Raw genomic sequence first — 19494 nt, 5'->3', positions numbered from 1 at the left:
GGCCTCGAGGGCCGGTGTCCTGCAAGTTTTAGATCTCACCCTGGGTCAACACACCTGAATCAAATGATTATTTCATTACCAGTCTCTGGAGAACTTCAAGACATGTTGAGGAGGTCATTTAGCCATTTCAATCAGCTGTGTTGGTTCAAGGACACATCTAAAACCTGCAGGACACCGGCCCTCGAGGCCTGGAGTTCGACACCTGTGTCCTAAACCCTTCATCCAATTTGGATGAAGATCGTCTCAAATGAAAGCTGCACATTATGTCAGTGTCCATTATATAATTGGAATATGTTTCAGTAAACGGGTAAAAGAAAAAAAGAAAGAAAACAACAGCAACTTGTGTCAGTGTCCAAATATATAAGGCCCTAACTCTGTGGTCTGCCACTGGGCTGCTGAGTTACTGGGGTTTCCAACACTTCCACTTTTGACACCAGTGAATACCACTTCCAGTTGATTGTGTATCATCGTGGAGTAAAGATTCACCGACAGTGGCATCTTGTACACTTCCACACTGCCTTACAGTGAATGACCCATTCTTTCACAAATGTTTGTGAGGCAAGTTGCAAAGCCAGTGATTGATTTCACACACCTGTGGCAATAAAAACATCAAAAGATTAAGAGCTGTGGCTCCTATAGTTTTGTCCACATAGTGTATCTATTTATTGAGTGCATTAGAATTATTACATAAATATCTCCACTGTGCAAGCCCGTACTCTGAAGTTGCCAAATGGTAAGCAGACAGCAGCTTTTTCACTGTGACAAAAGCAGAACATCAGCGAGGTATTAAACAAAAAGACAAGCAAATGTCAAAGGAAGACCGGCCCCTCCTGGTTTTTAGCTTCCTATAATCACAATCAACCGTTCCTGCTGATCAAAATAGCTCACAGTATTTACTGTGTGGAGCAGGAGGTTCAAGGTGAGGTTCATGGTTTACTAGGTGAGCGGGAAGCGAAGACGCCCGATGTCTCCAGTATCGTCTTCCTCCGCGCCGTCTCTTTGGCCACGTTGTGGTTGAGCCGCCTCAGACGTTCCTGGACAAAGAAAGCTCAGGTTGTGTAATGTTTCTATATCGTTTTCACACCATTTTCAGGTAACTTGAATAGTTAGTATATCTGTGGTCGCCATGGAAATCGGAATTACAAGTCTCGTCATACAGTATTTGTAGTATACCTCCCTTACAGGGGCCCAATATTACATTATACTAATTTCCTGCCTAATGTCTGATGTGACGAAGGCTGATCGTAGGCATGCTGACGGGCAGAGCGTGATACAGAAGAAGATCAGCTACAGACTGGTCACTGACCTGAGCGTTCTGCAGGATGTTGTTTACTAGCACAACTCTACGCCTCGCATTCAGCAACTTCTTTACATATGGGTCCAGGTCCAGAGCCACCTTCTGATGTTCGTTTATCCTGCATAACTCTGAAAAACCGCACACAGCACGTTATTTATGAATCTTTTATAGCTGATGCTATATTTGAAGCAGGACCTTACCTGTGGCCAGACCGTCTATATGTTCTCTTAATTCCACTTGGCTTTTTCTGTAAAGAAACGTGAGTCACGTGAGTCCAGAGACAACTGAACAACAAAACAATCAGTCTGACGGGGAAAGTCAGCTGACTGTCAACAAGCTGGCGCGGTCTAATCTAACGAGGACGCGAGTTACCTGACCGAGTTCACATGCAGGTCGAGCTGCTGTATCGCTGGTCTCAGGAGGTCGAGCAAACCCTCGGCAACAGCATCGTTACCAGAAGAACCTTCGACTAAAGCTGTAGCTGCCATTTTACTGAACCAGCGCGAGCGGACAGGAAGTCGTGCCCTCGTGACGTCAGCGTCACAAGAACCTCTCCATTTTCTTCCCATCAGTAGCCAGGAGCACCATTTTAGGCTTTCGGATCGCGAAGGAGTCTCGATTTCCGCGTTATTACAATATTCCTGGGAGAGTTTGATATAGGGTCGCTTACCTAAGCGCTGTTTCAAACCGCGCGTGCGTGGGGAGCTGTATATGGTCAGTTGTATTTAAACAGGATACACGGACACCTATACGAAGCCGCCGTGCTGCTAAAGCTAACCTTAGCTAGCTTTGAGGCATTTCTCTACCAACGCAGAATCCGCTGTAAGTATGAGACGAAGTTGTTGTTCGTCGATAAACGACATGCTAGCGAAGACGAGGCGGAATCGTTACTCCGTGTTCTTGTCTCTGCAGTTTGTTATAACCGGATGGACGCTCGCTAAACATTAAATTTTTCCACCGGACGTGATCGACAATTGGGTTAAAATTAAAACGTTCTCTTAAAGAATCGATCCCTTTTGTTGCTGGTGACACAGAAAAGAGTTTAAAGAAGTTGAAAACTTTGCTAAGTCAACCAAACTGGCGGTGGTCTGAAGTGTAGCTTGGGTGGGAGGGGGTCGTGGGTTACTCCTACAGGGAGGATTTGTGTGACACTGTGTGTAGTCCTCTCTGTTAAACACGTGTGTAACAGCTGATGTTAATTACAGCAAATTCCTTGCAACAGTGACTTAAAAGTGGTAATTTAACTTCTAGTAGTAGTGCGTACATTATGTGTAAAAGAGAGGGAGGTGAAACACATTCTCTTTTCTGTTTCCAGGACTCTACAATCAAAGTCTTTCAAAATGAGTGCGGCTGCCTCCCAAAAAGTTGTCCTGAAAAGCACCACCAAAGTGTCCCTAAATGAGCGGTGAGAGGCTACGCACCCTGTCAGAAATTAGTCACCTGCTGCCAGCCTTGGCTTGTGCAGGTTCTGATACTCTCTGCGGAACCTACTGTTGGGACCAAACCTGATATGGATGCAGCTCTGGCTGTTCCCGTGTGTGCGCTGCTCATTCAACTCTCTTGGCCCTGTCCTTGTTTGTGTTACATGTAAATGAAGTGTGGGGCAGGAGGGGCTTGCCCAGGCCAAATGTTTTGTGTGAGCAGCACGCACATGTAGACGAGGGGTGACTGTAGCGGTCGTGGTTGGTAAAGCATACGCAGAACCAGACCACCATCCTGTAAATGCCTCGGCACGCTGGCTCCCCGTTTAAACAGCACTGTATACGTCATGTATACACCATTAAATGGGACAGGAGGGCTAAAGCTAAGTCAGTGAGATGGGGCATCTCGTCTTTTCTGCCTCTCATCTTTTTCTCTCTCAGACCAGTAAAAGTGAAGCTTTTTATCTCCTCGTGTTCTATCATCTTTCTTCTTCTCCTTTCTCCTTTCCCTGCTCAGAGTACTCAGTCCTAGCTTGGACGTGACAAGGGACTACCCCTTCCCCCCAGTTCCCTAGTTCCTGACCACTTGGTGGTTTAAATAAAGTCACGGTCCATCCTGTAAGTGGCTGGGTGCCAAAGCACACCTCATGCCCTGGCCTCTGCTGCTGCGACATGATGACATCCCTGCAGTGTCAGCTGGAGGCTCGTAAGTGGCAATTGTGGCTCTTCTTCTGAAACTTTCTCTCTCCTTCTGTCCTGAAGTCTGCTTTCAACTGTTTTTTCTCCTTGTGTTAATTTTACAACACAGGCTAAAGTCAAGTGTAAGTAACTCTGGAATATCATATGATTGAGAGAGAAAATAAGTGCCAACAAGTGGAACAAAGTCTAACATGACTAAAGAGCTGCCACGATCGTCCATATGAGAAATGACATGATGTGGAACCCTGCTTCCTCCTCCTCTGTATATCCCCTGTCCCCTTCTTTTACTTCCTCCTTCTTTTTCCCTCCCACCTCTAAAGCTTCACTAACATGCTGAAGAACAAGCAACCCACTGCGGTAAGCATTCGAGCCACCATGCAACAGCAGCATTTGGCTAGCGCCCGCAATCGTCGGCTGGCCCAGCAGATGGAGAACCGGCCTTCGGTGCAAGCCGCTCTGAATCACAAGCAGGTGAGCGCGACGCTCAGGTGAAATTGGTGTCCGTGGCACTGTTGGTTCCATCTGAATATGTTTAACCCGAATTAAGGCTACGTCCACACGTACACGAGTGTTTTTGAGAACGCAGCTTCTTCTGTGCGTTGGGCCTTTCATCCACACGTGCACGGCGTTTTGCATCACTGAAAACAGATTTTTAAAAACTTTATGTGTGGACTCAACGCCAAGGGTGTGCACCTTTTTTTTTGCATCACACGTTATTGTTTCCATGCGATGAATTTCTACAATATTGACAAAATATTGTTGCTGTTAATCTGCAGCTTTTACATGCTTTCATATACAAATACAGTTTAGAAAGACATTTGTTTACGCTTTCCCTCTCAGGCTGCTCGACTTCTGATTGGCTAACATTTCTACACAGTTAGGATTATAGACAGGGCTGCACATAAGTGGTCTGCAGGTGCGCATGCGCTGTCAAAATAAAAGATGCGCACCAGATAAGAAGTTGCAACGTGCGTTTGCGTACATAAGATTTTCTGGAGGAGGACAGACATTTGTTTAGAACTCTTAAAGATGTCGAAGAAGCTCCTTTAAGCAATTACTGTGATGTTCCTCCACCTCCAAAGAAATAGCAGAAGGAGTCCGAAGAAACACGTATTCTCGTAAGTGGTTGCAGGAGGTGAGCTGGCTTCAAACAAATGATGAACGCACAGAGATGTGGTGCGGAATGTGCCGTGAAATTCCCACTCTAGTGGACAAAAACACGGCCTTTTATATGGACGCAAACGCGCGTTGTCATTTCTTATCTGGTGCGCGTCTTTCATTTTGACAGCGCATGCGTACCTGCGGACCACTTATGTGCAGCCCTGATTATATCGCCACCTGTTGCTTTGGGTCGTTTTTGAAAGCTATTCAATTTGTTTTTTGCATATAAATGTTGACGGGATTTTTTTATTTAAACGAAAAATCTCAGTTTACAAAAACACCGGTGTCCATGTGGACGTGGCCTGAGTGTGTGAGTAGAGAAGGGAATCAGTCACCCGTGGTTCTCTGATGCTGCTGTTCACCACAGCAGTGGGTAAATAAAGAGCACAACCGAAGCTGAACTGCATCTATGGTCCAGTCAGAATCTGTCATCTTGAATATTTTGGATCCATCCAGTCCTCCAGCTGGTCTCTGACCTGGTCAGTCTGTGGACAAAGTGTGATGTGAAATTTAAAAAAAAAAAGATTACCTGGAGCCTGCAGACATCAAACCACAGTGTCAGCAGTGATGCTGAGGGATGGTATCAGGTTTGATAGGAAAACACCTGGATTTTTCCATTTTTATATTAACAATGACGTAAAAGCGATCGTGCCAAAACGGTTTATTATTCCAGCCATTCCCCAAACCTTGGACTGCCACAGCCCAGTTTGAAATGTGAAAAGCTTCTGCTGCTCACAGCTCTGGTCAGTGTTTGACAATTAGGCATTTCTTTTACGTTTCGGGTGACTTAATTCTCCACACGCTGCTCTGATTTCCAAATGTTCTTTCCAAATAACGGGGATTGAAAAATGGGTCGGAAGACGATCATCCAAACAAATTTCCCACGTGTGGGACTAATAAAGGTTATCTTATCTTATCTTATCCCCTGGGCTTGTTTCAGTTTTCATGGCAACCTTAAACTGACTGCAGAGTCCAAGTTAAAATGTCCTTTTTGACAGAAATGTTCAAAGCCCTTTGATTTTGGAACAACTCCTGTACAAGTATAAGACCTTTTAAAATGATGTAGTCTATAATAACAAGTTCCTGGCTCTTTCAAAATTAAAATCAAAGGAAGAATCCAGCTAAGGTACCGACAGCATTTTAGATTTGATTTCTTATTTGTTAACGTTTGTGATTGGAGTCGACTGCAGCGTTTGTGCAGAGTGTGAGAGTCCTGGGTGAAACGTGTGCATGCACACAGAGCAGCATGATTGCAGCCTTCATCGCAGCTCTGTGGCAGCACGTGAAATCCAGCCTGCCCAGCACCTGTAGGTCACGCTGGCCTCGTTCAGTAAAGACTTGCTGTGAGTCTGAGCCGCAGGTCATTACGAGGCTCCTGTTACTGCCATGTGCAAGATGATATTTCCTGAGGATTCAGCTTACTGATTTTAATTTTGTCGTAATTGCTTTTGTAATGTAGCATTTGTAATTAACATGTGTCAGAGCCTAAAGCAGCGACTGGGGAAGAGCAACATCCAAGCCCGGCTGGGTCGGCCTGTTGGGGCTCTGATGCGTGGAGGACCTCCTGGAGGCAGAGGAGGAATGCGTGGGATGAACAGAGGAGGTCTTCGGGGACGAGGCAGAGGAGGCATAATGAGGGGAGCTCTGTCCCTGAGAGGTATGTATCAACAAACTTCAGTGTCTGCCTGGATTCTAATGGCATCCTTTAAGCTGTGTACATACTGGAAGTGATTTGCAGGAGACTGTAGATGGTGAAACACATTTGGCAGGTGGGACCCAGGATCTTATCTCTCATCTCAACGTCCATGCAAGTGACTACCAATGAGTGCGCAGGGTGCCATTGATTGACATGTAGCCTAGCATTGAATGCATTAGAGAATTACCTAGGCAACTGGTACCTGGGATGTCTGCAGGAGACGGGCCGCCAACCTTAATGCCATGTGGGACTAGTGAAATGCTTTCAGAAACGTTGGTTTGACTGTCGCTTCGTTTTTAAGTCTTGCTTCGTGCTCCTACTGAGTGTTGGCTTTGCATTACACAGGGAAGCGAGGTTCTACAGGTGGGCCCATGCGAGGCCGTGGTTCTGCCGGTCGTATGGCAATGCGTAGAGGAGGCCGCCAGCGTGGTGCAGGTGTTGGAAGAGGAGGAGCTCTGTCCCGAGGAGCAGCTCGAGGAATGCCCAGAGGTCAGGGGCTTATTGTTATTTAATTCAGCTTATTTGTGTAGCACCAGTGAACTGTCATTTTTTAATATCTATTCAAAACTGTTTTATTCATACAGTGCAAGTCACAGCAGCGCTCGCCTCAAAGTGCTTCATGTTACGGTAGAGACGCTGACACAGGACAACAAAAAGTGATAACTAATGACTAAATGTAGAGTGGGGTAAATGCTGTAGCTGGATAAAGGTGCATAAAGTGCATCATGGGAAGCTCCTGGCAGCCTAGGCCTATTGTAGAGTAACTAAGGAAGGATTCAGGGTCACCTGATCCAGCCTTAACTATATGCTTTATTAAAAAGGAAAGGTTTGAGCCTAATCTTAAAAAGGACAGAGGGTGTCTGTCTCCTGGATCCAGACTGGGAGCTCTTCCACATAAGCTGAAGGCTCTGCCTCCCATTTAAACTTCAATTATCTGATGAGCTACAAGTGAAGCAGCAGATTGGGAGCGAGGTGCTCTGTTGGGGTGATGCGGTTCTTTGAGGGCTCTAAGATAAGATTATTGAAGACTTTGTGAGGGGGACTTTAAATTCAGAGCCAACAAAACATTTGCTCTTCAGTTGAACAAACTCCTGAAGATTTCTGCTCTGTGTTGCTTGACAGGTCGCGGGGGGCTGCGTGGACGTGGCGGTTTTGCTGGGCGACGTGGACGTGGCCGAGGTGTCGGTAGACCGGCTGTTACTCGCGAGCAGCTGGACAACCAGCTGGATGCCTACATGTCAAAGACTAAGGGACATTTGGACGCAGAACTGGATGCCTACATGGCCCAGGCAGACCCCGACTCTATGGAGTAAAGGACTGTGGACTGAGCACACAGAGGCGCTGAAGTTGGACGAACAGTGTAGTGTTGATGTGCTGAGAAATGATTGTTAATTTAGCTGAAAGTGATGACACTTTAGGTGGCACCCAGTAGCGGTCTAAACAATATTGTGTGGGTCACTGCTCGGTTGTGCATCGACCCGCTCGTTCAGAGCCCTTTTAATCCTGGAGGGACTTCTTATGCATTAACAAACCCTGCTGTTTCTAGACTTCTGTGTCCAAGACGGGTTTTTTCCGTTGTCATTTTTTTTATTTATTTTTTTTTCTCCAAAGGGACAAACTGTCAAAATTTTACATTTGTTGAAAGCAGTTTTTAAATGTGCTTTTCTTTTAAACATTTGCCTGCTCGAATCGTGGGAATTCAGAAGTTTTAAGCATCACTTTGTTTGCCGTTTGCTTACAGTGAAATGTTCTAGGTGAAATTTGAATTAAAGTGGAAACTATTTCCTTAATTGTGTCAAATGTCTGAGTTTTAAATGTGCATTCACATCCAAGAGCTGGCTGTCTTTGAATGGTGTTTTTGTAGGAGGGGGGGTTGATGCTTTCACTTCTGCTGTTTTCACAAAGTAACTTTGAGGATGCCATGTTCATTTTGGGCCGAAGATGGCTTTGTTGCACCAACAGAATAGTTCTCATGAGTCTGTGGGGTATCTAATGAAGTCAGAGGACTTAGTGCCACAAAAAATAAACAACTTTTGGAAAAACCTTGTTTGTTTTTTTAATGAAACTGAATTATTCCCAAGTCTTTCACTTTGCCCTCTTTGACCTTTTTTTGTAAAAAGAAAACTACAGTGAGTTTCTGGAGTTTGGAGGCTCAGCATTTCTCTCAGCTTGTACTTGGGTGCAGTCTTTGATCTGAATAGTTTGTTGTGACTTGATTGGATTTTAGAATCTTATTTCTTCATTGTTCAGCTTTGTTTGGTTAATTTTCTGCGATGAATTTTAATGTAGTTCCTGTTTTGTTTAGAAATCGTTCGTGTGTCAACACAAAAGGTTAAACAGAGATGGTCATTTCACCCGTTAAAGTATGCTTGTAGGTAACATTCACAAAGGTAGCATGGTTTGGCACTTAATTTTACCCGTCAGAGTATTTTTCTAGCTAATATTCATAAAGGTAGGACAATTTTGCCACTGAATTTCGTGTTGTGCGCATGCGCAGAAACAACGGGTAGGATGGATTACCAGAACACCGGATCAATCCAAAGATTGATAATGCTGATACCACATTGGTATCCGATGGTTGCATAATGCGATCAGTATTTAAATTTGCATTTAGTACTGTTGCTGTTTCATCCGAAAGTGGACGTCTCTGTGCTAAAAGCACTTGTCACGTGTCTTGCATATTTTGTTGCCAAGCCCTCAAATGAATGAGGCTGAGCTGACGCGTGACGTATGTAGAACGCAGTGAGTGATGGCAGACACAAAGGAGCATCCTGTGGAGACACAAACACTAGAAACTTTGCAGGAAGGCTATTTGCTATTGTGACACCAATTTATACAAACAAGAACACTCGCGATAAACACAGCTGCTTTGTACATTAATAGTATGGGCTCTTGCTATCAGCGACGCTGGAACTGTATTTGCTTAGCATCGGATCTGCAGCGTCGCGTGAGTAGGTGTCGAAAACCGGTTTCGAGTGACGTAACACTTCCTATAAAGGGCTTTGCGCCGGGTCTCGAGTTCCTTTCTCTGCGGTCCGTCATGCGAGGACGAGAGGTAAGCCGAACTGAGCGTGTTGGTTAGTTATGTCCTCTGTGTGTATATAGATATGTGGTTGCATACGTTTTATTATTTAAAACTTAAATGCGATGCTCTTAAACCTCTGTGAACATAGCTAACATCTAGCTTGGCGCTAAAACTGTACGCGTTTTTTAGTATACAAGCTTCCAACAATGCGCCAATTTATTTTTAAAAACGACAAAAAAATAAACCGTCGACTGGTTTTCCTCTGGTTAGAATCGCGTTTCACCGCACAGAATCACAAAGTCAGGACAGTCCTTACTCTGTGATTTGCTCGAACCTGGTGTTAACACAGGGTGTTAACTTCGGGACTCCCGGAGGGCCTGGTTAGCTTTCTGCGGGGAGTACGACCCGACCTACGCACGTGGAAGGCGCCGTGGCCGGCGTGTATGTTAGTGTGGGGTGCCCGAGGAATATCTGGCCGAGCAGAGAGGGCACTTCTGCTGCCCGCTCCACTCCGAGGCCTGTCCGTCAGCCTGCAGTGCGCGCTGTTGTCGGAGGGAGGCAGTGTGCCGGATGTGTTACAGCGTGTCTGTGAGCCAGCCGCGACAGAGCGAAGCTGTAATAGAAAAGCTGAGGTGAAACAAAGAGTTAAAATGATGAAAAGCGTCGCTGCAGCCGCTGTCTGTGCTTTTCCTGCTTTATATTTTGCGCTCTGGGTTTTTTCGTGGTTCTTTCGTACTCTGAGCAATGCTATCGCTCCGTGCTCTGTTCCGGCTCACTTGTCAACCAATCAAAATTCGGCAGGCTCAAACGTCATCAGCTTCCAACGACGCGCAGTCAGGGTCTTGGAAATAATTGAATGTCTGTATTAAGTCCTCTAAAAGTCCTGTGAAGACCAACGTGGGCTGCATGTGGCCCACGACGTAAAATGTGTGAAAGCCGTCCTTTAGAAGTTTCCAGAAGTGCAACGTATAAATGTAGAGACAAGACTGTTTCTGGTAACCTGTAGTCAAAAACTATTGTACATCGATGCATTATTATCATAGCAAGTGTTAACAAGGCAAGCCTGCCTTAGTGATATATCTAAGCTTGTATTACCATGGAGACGGTGCTGTTAATTAAGAAACCAGAGTATTAAGAGCAGTGCACCTCTTGCCGTTTGAAAGAATGCAGCTTGGGTGTTATGAACTGAATCGTATGCATATTTTTATATGGTATCTGCCCACAATGCCACAGTGCAATCACCTGTTGGGGTTTTCCTGCACTGTGGACTAATCCCTGGGCTACAGTGGCTATAGAACATCAGGTTTTGCTTTCACCTCTGCATCATTGGTTGCTTAGTGGTGACAATGAGCCCTGACACACTCGACATACAAGTTTGCATCTCCTCCCATTTAACACAAACTTCTCGTTTTGCAGGATGTGATGGGGAGCAGTGGCTCTACAGTTCTTGCTGCTGCGATGGTGCATGTGGTCAGTTGTATTTAATGTTTGTTTCAACAAAACTGTACTGTAATGGCTGATTTTTGTCTGGTTGCAACGCTCATGGGTCAGCCTCAGCTAAAGCACTATTAAAGATTTGTTAATCCAAGCAACAAAGCAGAAGATAAACAGTGGATGTTTTCACTTCAACAACAGAAATGGGCTTTAGAGTCCAACCATAATCTGCTTGGCTGTGGTGCCTCAGCTAAATATCCATTTCTTCCTGTGTTTTAAAAAAACAAAAACCTGCTTTAGCAGTGGTGAAGCACCAAAATGAATATGACACACTACTTTCACGCATGACTGTTGATTAGCACAGTATGAGCTCTGGTTCTGTCAAGTGGGCCATAAAGCTTATGCAGTGCAAAGAGCAATATATTCTCTTGCAACCCACTGCTGCAGACTTTCCGCAGCAGTGTTACTAATGAGGACTAACATCTGTTGGTGACCTCGCGTGTTCTGTAAACTGACCTGAAATTTCAGTTTGAAAACTTGTTAAAACGAGAAACTGTACCGTTTCCCTGCAGGTGTCGCAGACGACGCTTCAGTCCAACTCGGTAAGTCGTGCTTGAGGACTAATGTGCTGTAGACCAAGTAATGATGATTGGCTTAATATGTTCAACTGCTCTGAAGTGTGAGTGACAGCTGCCTCTCTGAACACCTGCTGCACTGTAACCACAAACTGAGTGTTGTTGAAGTCCCGCTGACCTCCATCCTACCTCCTTCTGGCAGGTTTTCCTCTTGACCTGACTTTCTGCACTGAGGCAGCAGTAAACGGTACGTCGCGTTTCTGCATCCATATCACTCCCACGATGTAAATGTCCACCACAGTGAAAACCAGACTGACACATGATTAAATCAGTGAATCAAGATGTGCAAAAGGAAAAACAAGATCTGTTAGAATGAATGTTAATCTCAAGGAGAAGTGAATTGGAGCCACAATGGCAGCACTGTGTGGTATCTGCAGCCAGCTGCTTCGTTAGCTGGTTTGTTCAAAAGTCAGTGCAAGATGAACTCAACAAATGGCATCGTTGGTCTCCCGACTGCTTGTGTTTGGAGTCCTGGTAAACATGTTGGTACACACTGCATTACTCGTGGATCCGTACTCATCAAATAAAGCTGTTTTTGTTTTTTTCCTGCAACTTAATTTTTGTTGCTGATCTGAAAATGAATTGCTTTTGTAATCAGCCATGGTGTTTGTCCCAGTAACCCTGCATCAACTGCTGAGCTCACTGTTTACCTTTTTCCAGGTTTCTGCTGCCACAACTGATCATGTCCTGATCCAAGGTTTCAACTGCAGTAATGAAGGTGAGGATTGGCCCAAAGGACAAAAGGGGCTGGAGCCTTGGTCCTTCCTTACTAATGTCTGTGGAAATGTGTTTTTGCACAGAGTAAGAACAAGTGCATATGCAGATTCTCTTGTTTCTAATGCTGTTTATCTTGTGTAACTAAAATAATTTTGTATCAGCAGGTTGTGCCAAAATGTTGCTGCCACACCTCATTCCCCTGTAAGTGTCAACATGTTTCCCACGAGGTGCAAGTGACAAACCCTCTATTGTTAGGAGGAAGCAGCAGACTGTCCAACTGAAGACGCTGAAATAAATCAAGTTCAAGTAAGAAATTGACTGGTGCTTGATGTAGTCGTGCATATCATTTATGCTCTGTAGTATGCTGAGGTCTATCCCGACAGACCTTTCTCTGTAGGGCCGTGTTGTTGGAAATGCCTCACAAAGTAAATCTGTTTCGCTTTACCCACATGTTCACTGCCATGAACGTTGTGAGATACTGATGCAGAACAAGTGTCTGTCAAATATTACCAACTGCTCCATAGATTTTCTATTCTGTCATTGTTTACAAGTCTTATCAGTGGACTGTTTTCATATCACTGGTTAGGGTGGACCACACAGATAAACATGGATAGGAGTAATCGGTATAGTGTGAGTACCGTGAGGTTCTGTGCATACCACGAGCCTGCTTTAACAGAGTTTCTTTTTTTTAAATTTAATATTTTTTTAAATGAATGATCTCTGAAAATCCCTGAACTCTATAAAACTCACAACATGAGGTTTTCAGCAACATTTGGAAATTTTAAAAAGAGGGAGAGATCTGGAGCAAAGAGGCAGAGCAGTTACCGCGACGATGAGCTCAGGTGGCATGGAGGAATTCTTTCCGAGCATCAAAAACAGCAGCACTTGTTACCGTAATCAACATTAAAACTTCCTGTTCAACAAGCTCCAGTATGAGGAAAAGCCAGCTGCTCGCATGCAAAGTGACAGCAGTGAAAATGAAATGTGCAGGTGAACAATTAACTTTAGACTTGACAGTTAACTGAAGCCTGCAGCAAGCAGGCCTGGGTCTAAAGACGGTCTTCATTAGAACATGACAGGACACGCTCCAATAATTTAATAAACTCTCCATATTACTGTGAAGCACTTTGGTGTGCCTTCGGGTTTTTAAATGTGCTATATAAATAAAATTGTATTGTAAACCCATGTGTTTCAGAATCTGAAGGCTGTCCTGCCTGCATGGAAAGGACTGCAGCTGATCGCTGTAAGTAGTGTTTGTGCGTCTGTGTGTCAAAGTGGTCATGAACCAAGGCTGTCAGGATTCTGTGTTCCTGTTTAGCTGTGGACATGACCAAAAAGCAAGCCATCCCAGTGGGCTTCTCAAGCAACCAGCTTAGAAGAACCTGTTGGGAACATTTCCTGAGGGGTATATGAAAAAGCAAAATTCCAGGATTAGTGACATGTTGAGGCTTCACTTTCAGGAAGGTGTCGCTCAGTCACTTTGATTCAATAAAAATGTATTTCTATAAGGCCAGTTCACAGTAAAGGTGCTTTTAATGTAAAAGAAGCTCCAGCAGAACCAGGCTCAGGGGGTGGCAGTCGTCTCCTGTGACTGGTTTGGGGTGAGGGTAAACGATCATGATGTTGTTGCTATAACGACGCCTAGCCCATTGGGGCAGTAGTTGAGTGTAGTGACAAACTGTAGAGTCGAGCTAAGCAGCTGACATATTCAACACAATTGATGTCACTGACTTCACTTAGTGACGGTGCTGCAGTCATTCTGTGTCTGAAATCTGTTCTTTTCCTTTCAGGAGTGGATCAGTGATTCCTGAGAGGAGACTGTTCTCCAGGCTGACGCTGGCTTTGGAGGAAACGTGTTGTAACCTTTGCAAATGAGGATTTAATAAAGGATGTCGTGTTACAGCAAACCTTGACTTGGCACTTGTGTTTGGACCTTGTTTAAGTCTTTGGCTTGCAGAAACAAGGTCAATGAATACTTGGTGGTAATACATTTTAAAGCTCCGTACTTCATGATGATTTTGGGACATGGATGTCTGAGGGTTGATGTTTACACGTGTTCCAGAACCTACTGAGGGACGTGGGGATTTTTATTTTATCACTGACTATTTTTAAAGAAAAGATCAAGGTTTTATTTTTAAAATCTTGCCTTGTCATAGATTTAATTCCTGCACTGTCCTATTAAACTTGAGACTAGCACTCACTGATACTGGGTGTTTGATCTTGATGCAGAGGGCGCTGGTATACTGTAGTAGCTTACTTTCTCCACTAGGAGGCAGCAGTACTCCATTAGCTTGAACCTAACAAGTACAACCTACAAAAAGTAGGTTGAAGTTCACAGAGCTCAGAACGGCTTCGTGCAGGAACCAGACACCATATCGACGTTCCTAAGAAAGCTGCTGGGAGTTCTCCAATACTAGGTTTAACCTAGAAATGGCTAGATTTCTCCATGGGCTGTCATGAAGCTGTTGGGACAGGCTATTTTAACATCTTCTAGACTAGTGCTGTCAAACATGAGGCCTGGGGGCCAGGAAAACCCCAACCCAGCCTGCTTGGCTAGGTTGGGGTTTTCCTGAGGCCATACATTTTCTTTAGTCTATACTTGTCTTCACAGGTTTTAGTTTTACTTTCTTTCTCATGAAAACCTCCCATGTGTCCACTAACAGTACACCAAGGTAACTACATTTTCAATGTATTATTTTTGCACATGACTAATTGCAGGTTAAGCTCAGAGTCATTCGCTTTCTTTCTTTTGCTACAGGAAAAACTGAGAAATGTTGAACCTGCTGCTCTTTGTCTTATGTTAAAAGATCTTATTGATTGCACGTATAGTTGCACTCTTGCCACTGACTGAAATTAGTTTGACTCATCCATGTAAGGTAAGAGTATAAAATGAGCTTGACATCCCTGTTTTAGACCAAGACTCAGTATTATACTTCCCCTTTTAAATGCTTATATTGTACAAAACACTCCCTTATTTCCCTGAAGCGCATATAAAGGATATCCATCCAGTTTTAGCCCTCTGTTTAGTGTTGACCTCGAAACCTTGAGCGTTCGAGTCATTCTTTAAAACAGCTACTGGACAAAAAAGGCTACAGTGAAACTGAAGATGTTCAAAATTTAAATATTTCAATAGGTTTATAATTTCATGTGCCTTGTGTATTTTTGTTTTTGCGAGTGATTATAATCTGTTTCGTTTATTCTACTTTATCAAAGTATTTGGTGATACTGTGAGCTTTCTTTTTTTGCCTGTCCCGTTTGGCTCTTTCGCCATCAGAATTCTTGTCTAAAGGCGAAGAAAGATGCCCAACAGATTTACTTTACCAAATGGACCATCCCAGCCTTGCCATAATGATTGATAATTGATTCACCTTTTATTGTTTATTTTATTTTTACTTGTTAAATACGGGACAGACTTGACTGGGGAAAAGAAAGAGGGGAAAGAAAAACAGCGGGGAAGAGGGACGGAGATAAAGGGCAAAAAACAAAAACCAACAAAATAAGCAGACAAAAAAATACAAATATCAATCACCTGTTGAGAAAGAAAAAGAGAAAACAGGCAGAAGAAAGAAAAGAGCAACATAATAAACAACATCGCGATGATCTGTGTGAATATAACAGTAAATACTAAATATTAAACAGCACGTAAGATCGACAGCGCACAGTGTGCTTTGCGGTAGGAGCTAAAAGGGTGTCGTTTGTGATACTGTGAGCTTTCAAGTTTCCCCTACATGTGATACTGGGTTGACTCATTGTCAGGCCAAGATTTCACACGTTTTAACGTGTTTACTATAAATGCAATGTTCTCTCGGTGTACTTCCAGTTTCCTGTGCGCGCATCTGCTGAGCACGCTGTACATTCTCCCAGCCACGCGGTGTACACGCGTTGTTTCGTTGCGCTGATTGGGCAGGGCTGACACAAACAAAGTTTTCTCCACCAATCAGAGCGGTGTGCACGCACTGAGCCATGCTGTTCATTCTGCCTCCTCGTGCCCCGCTCATAAAAACTGCCTCCTCCCTTTGTTTACAGCAAAGTGAATCGGTCGCTCGACGTGTTTGGATTATCGGTAGTTTCCAAGGGATTTATTTGTGAAGTTTCACGATTCAGCTCATTTTGTCCATTTTCGAGGTCGTCAATCATGGTGGCGATGACGAAGAAAGTTAAAATCTTTCAGATAATCTTTTCCGATCCCAGTAAGAGTTTTTACTGCGGCGGAGACACGGTGTCCGGCCGTGTCGAAGTGGAAGTCAGCGAAATGATGCGGGTGTCCGCGCTGAAGCTTCTGGGTCTGGGCTGCGCCAAGGTGGAGTACGCTAAAGGCAAGCAGCGGTGCCGACAGGAGGCCGAGTACCTCAGACATGAAACGGTCCTGCGGCTGCAAGACCAGCCCACAGGTACGGGAATTACCTTTATGCTGGATATCCTGGAATGTGTGTTCGACATTTACCGGCTTAAAACATGTTTGTGGGTGTTGTAAGAATTGTCAGGGCAGCCGTGAAACCTGCTGTGCATGAATATTGCTGTAAACGGTTTACTTTCTTTTCCAGACTCTGACGGCTCTGTGGTGTTGAGACCTGGCAACAAGTACGAGTACACGTTTGGATTCGAGCTCCCTCAGCAAGGGTGAGGATGCGCTATGTGACGCATGATTTTCCGTTAACTAAAGAGATGCAGTGTGCACCTCTCCACCGACTTACAAGTGATGGAGCAATAACGGTTCTTACAGGCAACTGGTGTCGTCATACAAGGGGAAGTTCGGCTACGTCCAGTACTGTGTCAAAGCCCTGATGGAGAGGCCGCAGCAGCCCGTGCTAGAGTGCAAGAAATGTTTCGAGGTGGAGGAGCCACTGGATGTCAACACCCCAGACCTGCTGGTGAGTTCACTAATGCCAGAACATAGTCAGTGTTTTTGTCATTGAAGCTTGGGACTGCATAACCGAACAGCCTTTCTGCTGCTCTTCAGTCTCCAGCAGGTGGCATGAAGGAGAAGAAAGTCACCTGCATGTTCATCCCTGACGGTCAGGTGTCATTGAATGCAAAAATTGACCGGCGTGGATTCTGTGAAGGCGAAGAGATCTGCATCAATGCGAAGTTTGAGAACACCTGCTCCCGCATTGTTGTGCCCAAGGCTGCCATCATAGCCAAACACACCTACCAGGCAAACGGCCGCACCAAGATCCTACGCCAGAAGCTGTCCTCGGTGCGTGGTAACCACATCATCTCTGGGATGTGTGACGCCTGGCAGGGAAAAACTATCAGGGTACCGAAGATCAAACCATCCATGCTGGGCTGCAACATCATCCGCGTGGAGTACGCTCTGATGGTGAGCCTTCAGTTTCTGAAAGTTTTGGTGTTTATCTCGTAAACATTGGTGTTAATAACTGTGTTTTTCTACATCATAGATTTACGTACACATTCCTGGTAGTGACAAGCTGATCCTGGAGTTGCCTTTGGTCATTGGGACTGCCGGTCTGGGCAGCCGCAGCAACAGTGTGAGCAGCCAGGACAGTTCAGCCAGCACTGCCTCCCAGAGCTGGGTGTCTCTCAGGATGCCTTCTGAACCTCCGAGCTACTGCGACGTGACCCGGGACTGCCGCCTAGACCAGCCTCTCACACCTCTCCTTGATGACTTTGACGGCGATGACAGTCCCATCTTTATGAACGCACCAGCCTTCCAGTACCCAGCGCCGCCAGCCTACAGTGAGGTAAGCATCTCTGGTAACTTAAAAGTGTCCTGTTAGTAAGAAGTTGCGTTCCTTGAGATAACTAAAAGGAATTACGTGTTTTTTCAGGCGGAGGAGGAGTTCAACGGCAATGCTCGCATGCTGCCGGTCTGCTGAAGTCCACCAGTGGGAACCGTGGAACTGTGGTCCACCTGTTAAGGACCAAACTTGAAAACAGGCAGAAGGTCTGAACTCCAGAGGAGGTTGGATGGAGAAGTAAAGGCACGAGTGTGGAGGTGGACTGAAATGTTGGTCGTTTGTTACGTCAGCTGCCTTCAACCTGCTTCATCGCTTATGAGTCTTCCTGCTCGTGCTCCTCAGACCAGAGATGTTGAGGCCCGATGGCACAGTGATATGCTGCATTTCTGAATAAGCTGCCCTTTCCACAGACTCTCCATTTACAGCCACTATGACTTTGTTACTGGGCCGAGCACTGGCCTGCTGTGGCACCGTGGCTTTTTCTCATTGCACTCCAAGCCTGTATTTTTACAGGACTACTCAAAAGGAAACATCCTTTTACCAGTCCACTCAGTTTGCATCGCTGTTACGAAATTGTTGGGAACACTGTTGCTTTTCAGAATCACAGCATGTAAATTTCTTCCTTAAATGTCAGTAGTGTTACCAGTGTTTGAAAAAAGTCCTTTATTCCTATATTGTTGCACTTTTTGATCGCTTTTGACTCTCCTACTGCCCAGAAGACTCTGTTCAACTGAACAATGTTTTTGATGTGGAGATATGCAACTTCCACCAACTTCCACCAGTCACCACAGCTTGGTGACTGGTGCTAATTACTGCGAGTGCCGTCCATACCACACGCTCTCGATGGAACGCACTTTATCTGAGGATCCTTGTATCTGATCTGCAGTTGTCCCAGGCAACATTTCATTTAAGAGTTCCACTTCTGTGAATTCACAACTTCTGTTCTTTCAGGGCGCAGGGAAATCACTGTTAATGACTCATTTGTGAGAAAATATGTTTGTAATACGCTCTTGATACGTGCAGATGTTTTTGTATGAAACCCTATGGGTTCTTTTTTTATTAAAAACTATCCACTCACTTGTCTACCTCCTCCTTTTTTCTTTTTTTTTCTGGTTGTCAGCTAAAAAAATTTAATCGCTGCAGGTTTTTGTTCCGCTTGCACAAACTCTTTGCGCAGTGAGCCGATGGAGAGGTCTTTAATCGCGTGTGCCGTTATATCTGCCCGTTTCTGTGAGTCGGGGCGTTTTCCCTGAGTAGATGACAACAGAAACAAAGATTAATACAATAAAGGCGTTTCGGTCAAAGAATGGTACTAATTTATATTTCTTTGTATTAAAATGTAATATGGACCTTTGTCATAGAAATGCTGGAATAGATTCCACACACTGTGGAATCTGACAGGGGAAATTAGTCAGTGGTTTATGTGACTTGCAGCAGTGTGGCTGAATCTATTTGGTTTCTCTTCCACAGCATGTCTTCATCCTGTCTTCCTTCTCTCACCCCAACCAATCACAGCAGAGCCTGGTTCTGCCGAGGTTTCTTCCTGTTAAAAGGGAGTTTTTCCTTCCCACTGTTGCCAAAGTGCTGCTCATAGGGGTCATATGATTGTTGGGTTTTCTGTATGTATTATTGTAGGGTCTAGCGTACAATATAAAGCGTCTGGGGCGACGGTTGCTGTGATTTGGTGCTGTATAAATAAAACTGAATTGC

The 19494-nt window shown here is 44.8% G+C and overlaps 3 protein-coding genes, 1 long non-coding RNA gene and 2 other non-coding genes across 9 annotated transcripts; 5 read left to right on the top strand and 1 right to left on the bottom strand.

Annotated features, from left to right (window-relative positions):
• Positions 1-636: 636 nt before the first annotated feature.
• Positions 637-1884, bottom strand: snapin (SNAP associated protein). The gene is made up of 4 exons (XM_026156201.1): positions 1670-1884; positions 1498-1544; positions 1307-1425; positions 637-1034 (listed from the first exon to the last, which is right to left on the bottom strand). The coding sequence occupies exons 1-4, from the start codon at positions 1864-1866 to the stop codon at positions 927-929; spliced, it is 471 nt and encodes a 156-aa protein (XP_026011986.1). The 5' UTR covers positions 1867-1884; the 3' UTR covers positions 637-926.
• chtopa (chromatin target of PRMT1a) lies at positions 1035-7899 on the top strand. Of its 2 annotated transcripts, none has more exons than XM_026156200.1 (6): positions 1035-1053; positions 2613-2702; positions 3738-3888; positions 6061-6235; positions 6620-6763; positions 7397-7899. In XM_026156200.1, the coding sequence occupies exons 2-6, from the start codon at positions 2638-2640 to the stop codon at positions 7585-7587; spliced, it is 726 nt and encodes a 241-aa protein (XP_026011985.1). In that variant the 5' UTR covers positions 1035-1053; positions 2613-2637; the 3' UTR covers positions 7588-7899. The 2 variants fall into 2 exon arrangements, with proteins under 2 accessions (XP_026011985.1, XP_026011983.1); XM_026156198.1 differs by lacking the exon at positions 1035-1053 and adding an exon at positions 2057-2119.
• Positions 7900-9266: 1367 nt separating this feature from the next.
• Positions 9267-13992, top strand: LOC113014438 (uncharacterized). Of its 3 annotated transcripts, none has more exons than XR_003270966.1 (8): positions 9267-9329; positions 10716-10769; positions 11306-11335; positions 11511-11555; positions 12029-12086; positions 12247-12391; positions 13281-13328; positions 13876-13992. It is a non-coding gene; the product is annotated as an uncharacterized LOC113014438 (long non-coding RNA). The 3 variants fall into 3 exon arrangements; XR_003270965.1 differs by having other exon boundaries at positions 9276-9329; positions 12250-12391; XR_003270967.1 differs by lacking the exon at positions 10716-10769 and having other exon boundaries at positions 9308-9329; positions 12250-12391.
• Positions 11725-11862, top strand: LOC113015446 (small nucleolar RNA SNORA8). The gene has a single exon (XR_003271116.1). It is a non-coding gene; the product is annotated as a small nucleolar RNA SNORA8 (small nucleolar RNA).
• LOC113015453 (small nucleolar RNA SNORA18) lies at positions 12449-12579 on the top strand. Its single transcript, XR_003271123.1, has one exon. It is a non-coding gene; the product is annotated as a small nucleolar RNA SNORA18 (small nucleolar RNA).
• A 2079-nt stretch (positions 13993-16071) lies between the features above and the next one.
• Positions 16072-18861, top strand: txnipa (thioredoxin interacting protein a). Its single transcript, XM_026155973.1, has 6 exons — positions 16072-16476; positions 16630-16705; positions 16809-16956; positions 17046-17405; positions 17485-17787; positions 17875-18861. The coding sequence occupies exons 1-6, from the start codon at positions 16221-16223 to the stop codon at positions 17920-17922; spliced, it is 1191 nt and encodes a 396-aa protein (XP_026011758.1). The 5' UTR covers positions 16072-16220; the 3' UTR covers positions 17923-18861.
• The last annotated feature ends 633 nt before the right edge of the window (positions 18862-19494 follow it).

The sequence above is a fragment of the Astatotilapia calliptera genome, chromosome 22 (genome assembly GCF_900246225.1).
Source record: "Astatotilapia calliptera chromosome 22, fAstCal1.2, whole genome shotgun sequence".
NCBI classification, from domain to species: domain Eukaryota; kingdom Metazoa; phylum Chordata; class Actinopteri; order Cichliformes; family Cichlidae; genus Astatotilapia; species Astatotilapia calliptera.
Note: the sequence above shows the minus strand (reverse complement) of the source record. Positions and strands in the feature narration are given on the sequence as shown.

Coding starts and splice junctions, on each gene's coding strand:
- chtopa (XM_026156200.1), top strand. CDS start 2,638: ATGAGTGCGGCTGCCTCCCAAAAAGTTGTCCTGAAAAGCACCACCAAA. Junction 2,703..3,737: donor AAAGTGTCCCTAAATGAGCG/GTGAGAGGCTAC, acceptor CCACCTCTAAAG/CTTCACTAACATGCTGAAGA. Junction 3,889..6,060: donor CCGCTCTGAATCACAAGCAG/GTGAGCGCGACG, acceptor AACATGTGTCAG/AGCCTAAAGCAGCGACTGGG.
- snapin (XM_026156201.1), bottom strand. CDS start 1,866: ATGGGAAGAAAATGGAGAGGTTCTTGTGACGCTGACGTCACGAGGGCA. Junction 1,426..1,497: donor TATAGACGGTCTGGCCACAG/GTAAGGTCCTGC, acceptor GCGGTTTTTCAG/AGTTATGCAGGATAAACGAA. Junction 1,035..1,306: donor ACATCCTGCAGAACGCTCAG/GTCAGTGACCAG, acceptor TTCTTTGTCCAG/GAACGTCTGAGGCGGCTCAA.
- txnipa (XM_026155973.1), top strand. CDS start 16,221: ATGGTGGCGATGACGAAGAAAGTTAAAATCTTTCAGATAATCTTTTCC. Junction 16,706..16,808: donor TTCGAGCTCCCTCAGCAAGG/GTGAGGATGCGC, acceptor CGGTTCTTACAG/GCAACTGGTGTCGTCATACA. Junction 17,788..17,874: donor CGCCGCCAGCCTACAGTGAG/GTAAGCATCTCT, acceptor GTGTTTTTTCAG/GCGGAGGAGGAGTTCAACGG.